Source organism: Frankliniella occidentalis, unplaced genomic scaffold (genome assembly GCF_000697945.3).
Source record: "Frankliniella occidentalis isolate FOCC.00 unplaced genomic scaffold, Focc_3.1 Scaffold8, whole genome shotgun sequence".
In the NCBI taxonomy this organism is placed as follows: Eukaryota; Metazoa; Arthropoda; class Insecta; order Thysanoptera; family Thripidae; genus Frankliniella; species Frankliniella occidentalis.
The window spans coordinates 1803252-1815372 of record NW_026267138.1 but is presented as its reverse complement, the minus strand read 5'-3'; the positions used below and the strand labels follow the sequence as shown (position 1 = coordinate 1815372).

General features: G+C 45.4%; 3 protein-coding genes across 4 annotated transcripts; 1 reads left to right on the top strand and 2 right to left on the bottom strand.

Annotated features, from left to right (window-relative positions):
- Positions 1-2624: 2624 nt before the first annotated feature.
- On the bottom strand, positions 2625-4064 carry LOC113207843 (basic proline-rich protein-like). The gene is made up of 2 exons (XM_052275480.1): positions 3056-4064; positions 2625-2680 (listed from the first exon to the last, which is right to left on the bottom strand). The coding sequence occupies exons 1-2, from the start codon at positions 3720-3722 to the stop codon at positions 2625-2627; spliced, it is 723 nt and encodes a 240-aa protein (XP_052131440.1). The 5' UTR covers positions 3723-4064.
- Positions 4065-7584: 3520 nt separating this feature from the next.
- Positions 7585-10568, bottom strand: LOC113207602 (beta-1,3-galactosyltransferase 1). Of its 2 annotated transcripts, none has more exons than XM_026424238.2 (5): positions 10388-10568; positions 9862-10045; positions 9183-9777; positions 8842-9088; positions 7585-8762 (listed from the first exon to the last, which is right to left on the bottom strand). In XM_026424238.2, the coding sequence occupies exons 1-5, from the start codon at positions 10424-10426 to the stop codon at positions 8562-8564; spliced, it is 1266 nt and encodes a 421-aa protein (XP_026280023.2). In that variant the 5' UTR covers positions 10427-10568; the 3' UTR covers positions 7585-8561. The 2 variants fall into 2 exon arrangements, with proteins under 2 accessions (XP_026280023.2, XP_052130632.1); XM_052274672.1 differs by lacking the exon at positions 10388-10568 and adding an exon at positions 10185-10334.
- Positions 10569-10722: 154 nt separating this feature from the next.
- On the top strand, positions 10723-12121 carry LOC113207573 (translational activator of cytochrome c oxidase 1). Its single transcript, XM_026424196.2, has 5 exons — positions 10723-11037; positions 11235-11350; positions 11437-11570; positions 11654-11816; positions 11898-12121. Exons 1-5 carry the CDS (start codon positions 10860-10862, stop codon positions 12096-12098), a joined length of 792 nt encoding a protein of 263 aa, XP_026279981.1. The 5' UTR covers positions 10723-10859; the 3' UTR covers positions 12099-12121.

The window sequence follows — 12121 nt, the reverse complement described above, 5'->3', positions numbered from 1 at the left end:
CCGCCTCGTTGTCCCGGTATGATTAACTTCCTCAATTTCTATTACGCTCCCCCGCCCCGCCCCGCTCCGCCCCGCCCCTCCGGGCCCTTCCTGCCCGCGCAGCGCGCGCCCTTCTCAGGCACGACAAACAAACAGATGGACAAGCAGCGCAACCCTTTTATGTAACCGGGAGGGGAAGAACTAAGAAGGGCGCCCTTTCCACGACGTTTGTGTGTACGTTGTCCGCCGTGTCGTCGAATGAGCGCCTGTCGGTCGCCCGTCTCTCGTCGCGGGCGTCCGAAGAGAGGGTGTGAGCGAGGTGTGTGTGAGAGAGGAGGGAGGCGGGTGGCGGAGAGCGAGAGGGCGAGAGGGCGAGAATAGAGAGGAAGGGGGAGACTGGTGCGAGAGTGAGTGGGAAGACAGAGGCCCTCTCTAACACCCCTGGCAGGAGGACACGTGTGTGGTCGATATATGCGGTCACGTGAGTGCGCTGCTGCTCCTCTGCAACTGCTCTCTTGCTGCTCTGCTACTCTGCTCTGTTGCTGCTGCTTACTCGTGGCGAGCCTTACAATCAATGATCAGCGTCAGGGCGAGAGAGAGGGAGGGAGGGAGGGAGGGATGTATTGGGCGGGGCCACCGCGGCCAACCGCCCGCTGCCACCCCCCTGCTGCCACGCCACGGTGCTCCATCGGTGGAGATAGAGAGAGGGGGAGAGGGAGGGAGGAAGGGCGCTCACCACCATTACGCAGCAGAGTTATCGATAGTAGATATGCTGCCCGTAATTGATTGATATTGCACTTTTTTGTAGACACTTCCTATTTCCGATCGCGTCCCGGAGTCCCCGCCCTCCCTCCGGCCGCCCGTGCGTCGTCCGCCCGCGAGCCCCGTGCGGCAGCGGCAGCCGCAGCGCAGCGGTGCGTTGTGGTTGCCAGCCCTGCGGGGGCCAAGCCGAGCCCCGGCTCCGCAGCGCCCCGCCGCCGCCGGCCCACCAGCACCGCCCTGTGAGCTCTGCGCCCTCGGCCAACGGCCAGCCGGGCTGCACTGGAACATCCGGCCTCGCCAACACCACACTGTAGTATGTGGAGGAGGGCGAGGAGGGGAAGGAGAGGGGGCACCATATACTTCAGCACGACGCGCCTGCCAGCCCCGTCTGCCGCCCATAGGTAGGTGTGTGGTGTGGGAAGGCTGCCCGCGCGGTGCGCAGAGAGCACTGCTCCTCCCTTGTTCTCCACGTACTCCTCCCCACCCCTCCCTCCATTTCCCCTTAACCCTTTCACCGTGTGTATGTGCGTGTGTGTGTGTACACAATTCACGATGGTTGCCGATTAATTTCTCATAATCCAAGCGGAAATAATGCAATCGCATTAAATTATGTAGCCGCACGACGACGGCGACGCCCCGTCACCCCCTGAGCCTGGCCTGGCCGGGCCGGGGGCGAGGACAGCGCTCCCATGGCGACGCGACGCGGCCCGGTGGGCCCGGTACACTCAAAGGGTTATCCCCGCCGCTTCAGCTACCCGAAATGGAAACTTCCCTGACTCTGTGTGTGTGTGTGTGTGTGTGTGTGCAAATCATCCAGCTCGCAACGTTTTCGAAATAGAAATAAAAGTTGTTCTCAATACATGCATGTGGCTCTGGGAATGCTTACGTCGGCGCAGCGTCAAGGGGTCCGTCCCCCCCCCCCCCTTGCTGCAACGCAACAGCATCGAGGTGTTTGGTTTGAAGACCGCGTCGCCGTCTAGGGTTCACCTTATAACTACAGACACAGGCACCGCGACTAGCGCGACACGTACAGGGTGTCGCCGACGCCGACGGGCAGCGAGCCGGGCGGCGGTACTAGTGAGATGGAGTGCCGCGCCGGCCGCGAGACGACCGCGTTGGCAAACCCCTCGACCGTCCGTCTCCTCAAAGGAAGCGTTTATTGCGCTGAAATGCACGCGCGCCGCCCCGGCCCGGCCCCGGCCCCGGCCGCCGCCGAGCTGCGAGGACGACCGAGTAATGAGTCTCTCTCGTATTTATCGCTCTGTTAATGAGATCTCGTTTGGACGCCAAGTAGTCCCTGGCGCTGCTGGCCCGGCCCGGCCTGTGCCCGGGTGATTTTTATTTCCGCGCTGACCGCGAGGGAACCGCCGCCAGGGAGGGCCGACGACGACGCGGCCGCGAGGCGGGGGTGAGTGCTGTAAACACCCACACCCCCTACAGGGACGGCGGAAAGGGTAGTGACGAGGTGTACACCGTACAGGCCACGAACTTTGTTTCAGTTACACGGTACCGCGTGCACGCTTGTGGGCGGATCGCCAGTTGACTACTGGGGGGCCTGAAGTTGCCATGTTGAGGTGAGCGACGACGGTAGGGAACCCCTCTACATGCGGCACAGTAGCCAGGAATAAAGTACGGCGGGCCCATTACAACGGCGAAGCTTGTGATTATGATAAAAATGATTAGTGAGACCATACAAACTATTTCTTTTTTTCTGACGGGGTGCCGCAAACAAGAGATACCCCAGCGTATTGGGTGGTTTTGCTTATACTGTACCGCATTCACGGGTGTGGACGGGTTGCCTACTCGCTCCCACGGTGAGCGACACGACGTTAGGCAAAGCCCGCCCACGCGCGGTATAGTATAAGTAAAACAAAGGACGGGGTCTATGGAACACCCTCAAAAGAGGAAGCCTTACAAGATTGCAAGATTCTGAAGATTGCTGTAAAATTTTAAAATAGGGCCCGTAGTATTTCAAGGCTTTTTGGACATGCGACCGTAAAAATATCTCATGCAGTTCCCAGGGTTGTTTCAGAGAAGCATACAGTCACAATGTACAAAAATGAAAATTGACAATAATCTTATTACAGATTCGCTAAAAGATGAAGGAGAAGGAAAATCATTCGCTCGCTGACAACTGCGGCCATTGACGACAGGCTGACATTTCAGTTAACCCCTTGTTGAACTCTCTTCAGCGAAGCTTCGTTGTTCCGACATGCGTTTAGTTCTCCGCGAGGCATAGCCGTTAGTCTAAATTAGTCATGCGTACACGTACAGGTCGGGGGTTCGCAAGCACAGACCGCGCTGCGGTACTCACCAGAGGACGGTCGATCCGAGTACCGCGTGCAGTACACCCAGGCAGGCCAAAGCAGCGGATCCGCGGAGGACGACGAAGAGCCGTTGTCCGTGGACGACGAGGAAGACGAGGACGATGAGGCCACGGAGGCCACGGAGGGGGGAGGCGGGGGTGGCTGCACAGGAGTGGACGACACCCTCGACAAGTCTATGGGGGCAGGGGGCAGCGCCGAGGCAGGGGTGGAGGGGGGCGGCCCCGCAGTCCGGCAGGGCGTCCTGCTACCACTGGAGGGGCGGCCCGCGCCGAACTCGGGCCTTAGGATGTTGGCAATGCTGAACTTAAGGGCGCCGATGGTGGGCACACAGGGCACGGGCATCATGCCGGGTAAGTCACAACACTCGTCGAGGCCGCCGGGGCTGCGCGGGCTGCGCGTGCACCTGGAGAGGCTTCGCGAGGGGCTCCGCGGTGGGCTCCGCGGGCTGCCGGGGGCGCTGTCAGGCGCGCGGGGCTCCGAGCCCACGCTCAGCACCTCGTCGTCGTCGTCGTCCTCGGCGATCACGTCCACGGGGGACTGCGGCGACCCCTGCGGCGACGCCCCGGGGTGCGCCCCGCCCGGGGGATGGGGGTGCGCCGCCCCCTGCGGCTGCGGGGGGTAGCGGGCGAAGTTGAGGAGGCAGGACGACGCCATGGTGCCGGTGGGGCCTAACGCCTGGCGAGCCCAGGGGCGAGCCGGCCCGCCGCCGGTACCGGAGCACAGCCTCAGCCCGGGCCCGAGCCGTGGCAAGCCGCTAGCGCGCTAGCGCCGCAGCCGCTCCATCGGACGAGTGCCTGCACGAGTCGCGGGCTCAACTGCTGGCTGCCTCGGGCTGGAGCGCGGCGGAGCGCGCACAGCGGCGCAGCGGGGCGCAGCGGAGCCAGCGGAGCGCTCGGAGCGGCAGCGCCTAAAGGCGGCGGCGAGCGGCAGCACTGGTCGGTCCGCGGGGCGCACGGAGCCGGGGCGCAGCGCGGCCGGCGCGGCTGCGGAGCAGAGCGTGGGGCGGAGCTACCGCACCTCCCCTCCACGGTTCCGAGCGCGGCGGGAGGGGAAGTCCGTGGAGGGGCGGTGGCCGCCCCGATTGGCTGCTTCCACAGTCGGCGTCGCGTCCCCCCCTTCCCCTTCCGTTCTCCCCTAAAGCGACTGCTTGAGTTCTTCTGCGCCCCCCCCCCCTCTCCGGGAAGCAGCGCGCGGCAGGCCAGCGCCAGCAGGCTGGGCGGCTTGGCTGTTGCTCTGATTCGCAATGAAAAAGGTGTCCTTTGCACGGCTCGGTTCTGATGCTGCTCAGGGGCCCGCGTTTGGTGAAGTGCAGTGTAGTGTAGTAGTGCTTACTCTCAGCGCAAGCGAAACAAGCGTACGAGTTCATGATAAGTTAGTTCGTTATTTGCTTGGCAATTTTGTTCTTGGGCAAGTCGTGATTGTTGAAAGGTTTTCTTAAATAATAACGCTAAGGAAGTTCTTGATAAATATTTTTTGAAAAAACATTCATTGCTCACAAAACCATCAGAGACATGGAGCTTAGATACACTCCACATCATAACCACCTAGCACAAAACCATCACAGTCAAATTACATCAGCATTAACACCATACATGTTATTTAGTTTACAAAAGCCTTCCAGCTTTAACATGGTTGTTTTAAAACGCTAAAATAATATCCAAGGCGCATAAGCACATAAGCCATGTGCAGAATGTTGATGACATGTCCATGCCGAAGTTATTTAGGCCCTTCTGGCTGTTAGTCTGTTATGTTAACATGCCTGAAAGAATGCCAATGTTACACCTTTCTACAAAATCAACCATACATGCAGTGAACATCAATCAGAAATAGTATTATCAACTGTCTGCAAAGTCACATGAAGACTGCATTCTACTAATAAGTACTGCAGTTAAAACTGGAAAATCAAGAATGAACCAAAAACCTTCAACATACAGATAAAATGCGCAAATAATTTTGAAAGTTTTTCTTCATTGAAATTTATTAGTTAGATTTCACAATGGTGACAAACTACTGTCCGAGAGAGGAATACATCAATACAAACACTTGATTTTTGTAATATAATTCGGAGGGCTTTGTACAACTTTGCAGGGACGGTCAAATAGGACAATCGTTCCTTTTCATTCCCCTTCATTTATTTGTAAGTGGCAAAGCCAAGTAAGGTAGTTTGAAAAAGATGTAAAATAATGAGCTGGAGTTTAATTCCCTTTAGAACTTTCTTTGAATTTTTACTTTGTCAGGTCATTTTTTTCCAAATGATGATTAAATTCTGGAAAAACAGTGTAACATCTTCCCATTATGCTTGGCAAAAAAGTCCCTGAAGGAGTTCAAAATTGAAGATAGTTAAACTCCAGCTCATCATTTAACACCTTCTCCATAAATTACTGTCTATCAAGTAAGCTTTGGCATTCACAAGTATGAAAAAGATTAAGAAGGAATGAAAAACATAATTTATCTACCATACCTGCAATTTGTTCTAATCAACAGAGAATAAAAGTTTACATATGTGGCCAAGTTAGATGTACTTAAGAGGGCAAGCCACAAGATAATGAAGCATAAATCCTAATGAACCAAAACGCAGACACAAATTTTTTAGACCTGGGTTGAAACACAACATGCACCAAAATTTTGCTGATAAGTATGTACTACTTTGTTTTCCTGAAAGGTTAAACACAGCAGACTATGATATCAATTATATGTAAGAGACAGCAATTGAATATTGCACATTAGATCAGTAACATGGTTATACTCTTATCTGTTAGTATCAACTTGAGACAGTACCAAAAGTCAGAGAAGGCAAAGGAAAAACATAATACATACCATGACCATGACAATAGGCACCATATTTTAAGATATGATTCAACTTTGTCATCCAAACCTTGATATTTTCTGTCACTGTAACATATTTGTTTTTCAATAGCCAGACATTAACAAAATCTACCATTGTAACAAGGGAACAAATTTACATAAAATGGATGAAAGCAAGAAAAAGGTTCCACACAGTACAATAAGCAGTCACACTTCACTAAAGTAAAGAAGGAAGTTGTGGTTTTTAACAAGAGCAACCAAGGAACCTTTGTACCTAAAAATTCACAGCTAGGACAAGTGCATTATTTAAATTCAAGTTATTTTTTTTTTTTAATTTGCAGTTTAGTTTAAGCCATGACTAGGATTACATCTACCTTGCAGTATGGCCAAAGAATATCACAGATCTACACACATCAGTACAGCTCATTTCCTAGAAAAATAGGTTCGCTGGAGTATTTTGTAAATGAGCAAACTGCATGACTTGACATATTGTATACTAATACATTTAAGGCTGTAAGACGCAGTGAGAAACTTTCTGATCAGCTTTCAAAGAAGGAAAATTCGGGTTCAGCCTATACTCTCATGATTGTGAGATGTCTTAACACCTACTGCTCAATATAAAAAGGAGATTCCAACAAACATCGAAGATAACTACATACAACTATACCACATGTACACTCACACATCCCCAAATAGAACGATCTGAAAAAATCTTCGCGGGCAAGCAAGAAAGGAAAGTTTCACCTAAATAATTTGAAGTGGAAGACCTCCCAAAACTAAAAATAATTGTTTTACAATCAAAAAGGAAGTATTAAATTTAGAAAAACACTTAAAAGCCCACACATTCCTGCACTCTTGGCATAACATTACCATTTGGTCATCAGCATACAAACTCCTCAACCAGTATGTTTGTTTCATAACATAAAAAGGTCACTTTCCCCAAACAGAAAACTATGAAATTACTGATTACACTGGACAGTTCCATAAGCTTCCCTGGCTCTTATGATATGCAGCAAGCTAATGAATGATTGTGCGTAGAATAGAAAGAAAGACATGGAATTACCATCAGCAATAATCACATTTCCATGGAAGAATGTTTGCATAAAGCAATACAGGAAATTTTACTGTTACCTGAGAGTTGTATTCACAGTAGTAGAAGTTTAGAACCATTAATCAGAAACAAAAAAGGAACAGTAATGCACATTGATCTTCAAAAAGCAGGTAAGAAATACTGATTTAAAGACTAGATTAAGAGGCATTGCCAAATTCCGACACTAAACCTGCAGAATTTCATGGCAAGTAATATTAGTTGTACAGCAAAAAAAGAAAGAAAAAAAATCTCTCACGCCACACAGTGGCATTTTGTTACAATGCAGAATACTAAATACATTAAAATAACCACACAAAACAAAGGAAATGTTACAACAATGTGAAAATGCAATCATCACACTAACTTTTGTTCGAATGCCTAGGTGGCTTTGATTAGCAACAGATTACGTACTAGAAAAGCAGCCAAAAAGCACACTAACCTTAAAAGAATTTAAATAAAAATAACAGTTTACAAACAACATTTTAAGGGATAATGGAAAACTAAGCAATATTGCACAACAAGAAACAGCTAAAAATTGTAACAGGTAATATCAATTATAAATAAAAATCAAAAATTGTAGAAATATGAGACAACCAAATTAACATGGAGGCAGAAATCACAGAATTAAATTTAAATACAGATCAAAGATGCAGACTAATGTTAGATTTAAAAACAGATCTAATATGCCTACTAGATCGAGTCCCCTTAAAAGTCAATGTAAAAAGCATAACAAATAAGGATGGACAAATCATTGGATATCCTATGAAGTTGATCATATTGCAAATATACTGGTAAATTATCTTAGTGCTCTATAAAGCATATCATAATGCAAACTAATTAAAACACACAAATGATGAGAAATCTCACTCTCACAGTATACGAAGGTCAAACCACGAGCAGTTCATTTCAATTCTACAGATAAAAAAATTGGAAAATATTCCTCTCCAGTCAAAAAAAAGATAACAATCATTACCACAGAATATCTATCTAAAAAGTAAGGCAATTCTCAAAGGTAACATCAGATCAAAAATATACTATGAATCAAATTCTTTTTAAGATTGAGCTACTTTCCTACAACATACATACAGAGCATATTCTGAAAATAGCAAGAACCAATATAAAAAATTGTATTAGCGGGTTGCAGACCCAAATTCTCAAAGTTTAACTAGGTAGTTAATCAAAATTAGTTTCAATAACATCCTTAAAAGGATGGCTTAGGCAGGGTGAGGGAAAATGTGGACGGTTACTGACCATACAAGTAGATAACAAGACAACAACTGAATGTTGTGAATAGAACAATATGCTTTGAGTAGTAATTGAGAAAGAAGAACCACTGGCATTGTTCCAGAATTGCCACAGGCTTGGAAGCTTTAAACAAAGCTCAAAGACAAATTCTGCATGGTTAAAATCACTCAAATGTTTTCATTTTTGTTGGAACAAAGGCACAGTGTCCCACATTCTCAAAACTGAGCAAAGTGCATATTTAAGATAACAGAACTACCCTTGAAACTACCAGTACTAGGTATGCATACCTAATAGTGATTGGAAAGGCAACAAGGAAATACTTCATATCAAAACGAAAAGGTAATGACTTGTTCCTAATAACATCCAAGACCATTACGTCGGGAATTAAAAATGTGACGTTGTTTCCTTCCAAACATAGAACCCCTCAAAAATGACTGAGGTGCAGCAGCTGGGGTAGAAGACGGCACTGTTTTATTGCAAAGTAATGTTGACATGCGTGACAAATCCCATGCTTCTCGTAGTTCCTTTGGATTAAGTCTGTGAGTTGTAATAACCTAAAGTAAAAGAAAGAGAAACGACTTGTAAAAGAGCAAAGTTAACTAACATAGAGGAAAGGACATAGAATAGTCTTACCTGTGGGTTTCCTAGAGAACATGTAGACATGGGTCTTTTGCCCAAACTGAATCCAGGATGACCAGAAGGCCTTATTCCAGAATACACTGCGCATTGACCAGTTATGTAAACATCTTCGAGGGGTATGAGTGACACTTTTTGTGATGCTTCATATAAGGCCTGAACAACTTCTTGTGACATGACATAGCCAGAGCCTGACAAATAATTGGGGTATGTTCGCCCTGGAAAAATGTACCTGGGCATGTACCTACAAAAAAAAAAGAAAAGAATGGTATTACAGTGGCAACTAAATGATAACCATAATAACAATAACATTAGCAAAAACAAAAAAAAAAACTTACCATTTGTGGGTTGAATCAAGGATTGGCCTTGCTCCACATATTAAATTTCCAACTAAAAGAGGCACTTTCTTGGTTCGGGGCTTTACTAATGATGACTGATGTGATTTTAAAAATAGCTGGAGTGATTGTAAGTTCACCATCGTATCATCATCTGTTTTCATTACGTAAAGAGCACTGCTGCATCTTTGTGTTACCCACTTCAACAGCATGACAGATTTAACAGTCAAATTGTTGTATGAATCAATAAACCCTTCTTGCACAATGTCACCAAATCTTCGGCTTTCCTCCTCCACTACTGACTGAAGAGTGGAGTTATCTGGGTCTCCCAATAGAAAAACCACAAAAACTTCTTTGAGAGGGTGAGGAACTACTTCATTGCTTCTGTTGTTTTCTCTCAAAGAACTGGTACTGGATGCCCATGTTTCCCGGATTGCTTTGCGAGCTTCTGAGTTGTGAACGGCAGAGCAAACAACAACCAAAAGAAATGGTTGCTTTCCTTCACAGAAATTTGGAGATATTATTGTGGTAACATTGTCTGGTTGAATAAACAAACGAACCTCTCGTGTGCCATTTCTTGGCCAGCCATCTAGTTCCTCTGTAAGACATAGAACACTGCATATAATACACAAGTAACCAACCTTCATGTTGGGGGATTTAAGAAAATTGACAGAATTCTTACCATCATGACTTTGAGGTTGAGCTAATTGGTGATACGCAGGAATATAAAACAATGCAAGTAAGACCAATATGAAAATAAAAAGTTTCCTGTTTATACTGAAAAGTTTTGAAAGTCTGTGGCAGATAGAGGTTCCAGTATTTGTAATAGCCATCTCTGTTGGGTACAGTAGTTCATGAGATGCCATCTAGAACAGAATACAACACAGCCTCAATAGAATAAAATAACACTAGAAAAATTGAGTGACAAAGGTAGTATCTGACCGAATCAATCAAACTAGACTTTCATTTAAGTTTATTTCTACAATGATTATCAACATAACCAACACTGAAAGGTATTTGTTCGGGCGTAATTAAATGGGGCCATTGCTTTCAAAAAGACATCAGACAATAGACGTGAGTGGTAACTGAAAGGGTAGCTTCCTCTGAAAAGTTTCAAGGAGATACAATATGCAAGTAAGTTATGTAAAACAAGCAAAGTGTGAGGAAGAAATTGATCGGTTCACTTGAAGGACCCTAGTGTTACTTACGTGTATTGGATAGCTCCCCATTTCACGAGGGGGCCTCATGGAGAATCTGTTACTTAATGATGATAAATGAAACCATTCTACCTCCAATATTACTTAAATTTTAGATAATTTCATGGCGCAGCAGAGCTGTGCAGCAGACATGTTTCCCTCCTCACCCCCTCCTCCTCTTCCCTCCTCCTTCCTCCTTCTCCCCTCTATAAAAAAAACCTTTATTTGCAGTCAGATGTACATCTTATAAATGAAAAGTTTTTAACGTTCCAAACTTATTTACTTAAAACTGAATTAAACACTGCCTACCCACCCCCCAAAAAAATGTTTTTAAAATAAGCTTCTTGGTTTTAAATTCATCTTCAACTTTTATGTTACCGTACACCGTACGGAGTTCTGAACGATTTAGTGTTGGTAGTGGTGTAATGAGTGGTTGATAGGTTAGACACTTTTCCAACGACAGTCTACTGCTTGAGATATTGCCATGTTTTGTGCAAATTTACTTCGCAGAGTCGGTGTCATTCCATCGACTTTGCATTATATAAAACGTTCGGCAGGCCACAGCAAATGGCAAAATATTAAACACACTAAGGGTCTCAAAGATAATCAAAAAGCTGCTATGTATCTTCAAAAGCTGCGAAACATTAAGATTGTTCTGGCAGGTAATAGATTTTTCTATCATTGTTTATTTATTACTATTATTATATGTATGGTCTGTCTGGCAAAAGAACAGCACATCCACTGGCTGTAAGGCGTGGTGGAGATAGGGGCAACAGTGTTGTCCTTTTGTTAGTACAACCATTGGAAACGCGTCACAGAGTCCGATCTCTTTCCAAAAAGAAAAAATGTTGTTTTACAGGCAATGGTTGGAATACAGATCCAAATTCAAGTCCCTCTTTAGCAAGAGCTATTGAATCAGCCCGGCGAGCAAATGTTCCAAAGGATACTATAGACAATTATTTAAAGAAAATTAAGGTATTTTTATATCTACCGATTGCCATGTCTGTACCTTTGTTGCATTTCACGTATTGTAGTTCATGTTTTCCTTTTTCTTCCCACAGACAGTCAAAGAACATCCAATTGAATTTCGATTGAGGGGTCCAAATGAATGTATAGTTAATATCACATATGTTTGCTCAAGTGTTACTGAGAATGAACTCAGAAATCAAATCAAGAAAATATTGAAAAAATCTGTGTATGTGTTATTGCTCATGTTTGAAGTCCATCTCTTTTTCATCCAATAATATATTAATTTTTGATTTTGTGTTGGCTGTTTAGATTCCAAGTCACACCCGGATTTAGTCAGGCATTTGAAAAGAAAGGTGTAATCATCGCCAAACCTCCAACTAAGCAAGCAACAATCGATGATGCTGAAGAGGCTGCAATTGTAGGTGGTGCTGAAGAGGTGAGACCTGAAGAAGGAGAAGAGCAAACCTACAGGGTAAGGATCAGAACATTATTGTAATTCATTTTTATCCGAAGAAAAATGTGTAGATTTTATATCTTACCATCAATGCTTCAGTTCCTTACAGATCCAAAAGGCATAGTGCAAATGAACAAATACTTAAGTGAAAACCAATGGGATATTTTGGAAAGTGAAGTAGAAGACCTACCTACATACTTTGTAGAATTATCTGATGCAGATATAGAAGAGGTCAAGGTGATTCTAGAAAAACTTCAAGAATTCCCTGAATATTTAAAATGTGTGGACAATATAGCTTGATCATTTTAATTTATTATGTTAAG

Coding starts and splice junctions, on each gene's coding strand:
- LOC113207602 (XM_026424238.2), bottom strand. CDS start 10,426: ATGAGGCCCCCTCGTGAAATGGGGAGCTATCCAATACAC. Junction 10,046..10,387: donor TGGGGAGCTATCCAATACAC/GTAAGTAACACT, acceptor ATTCTGTTCTAG/ATGGCATCTCATGAACTACT. Junction 8,763..8,841: donor GTTCTCTAGGAAACCCACAG/GTAAGACTATTC, acceptor CTTTTACTTTAG/GTTATTACAACTCACAGACT.
- LOC113207573 (XM_026424196.2), top strand. CDS start 10,860: ATGTTTTGTGCAAATTTACTTCGCAGAGTCGGTGTCATTCCATCGACT. Junction 11,038..11,234: donor CATTAAGATTGTTCTGGCAG/GTAATAGATTTT, acceptor GTTGTTTTACAG/GCAATGGTTGGAATACAGAT. Junction 11,817..11,897: donor GAGAAGAGCAAACCTACAGG/GTAAGGATCAGA, acceptor TCAATGCTTCAG/TTCCTTACAGATCCAAAAGG.
- LOC113207843 (XM_052275480.1), bottom strand. CDS start 3,722: ATGGCGTCGTCCTGCCTCCTCAACTTCGCCCGCTACCCCCCGCAGCCG. Junction 2,681..3,055: donor CTCGGATCGACCGTCCTCTG/GTGAGTACCGCA, acceptor AAAATTTTACAG/CAATCTTCAGAATCTTGCAA.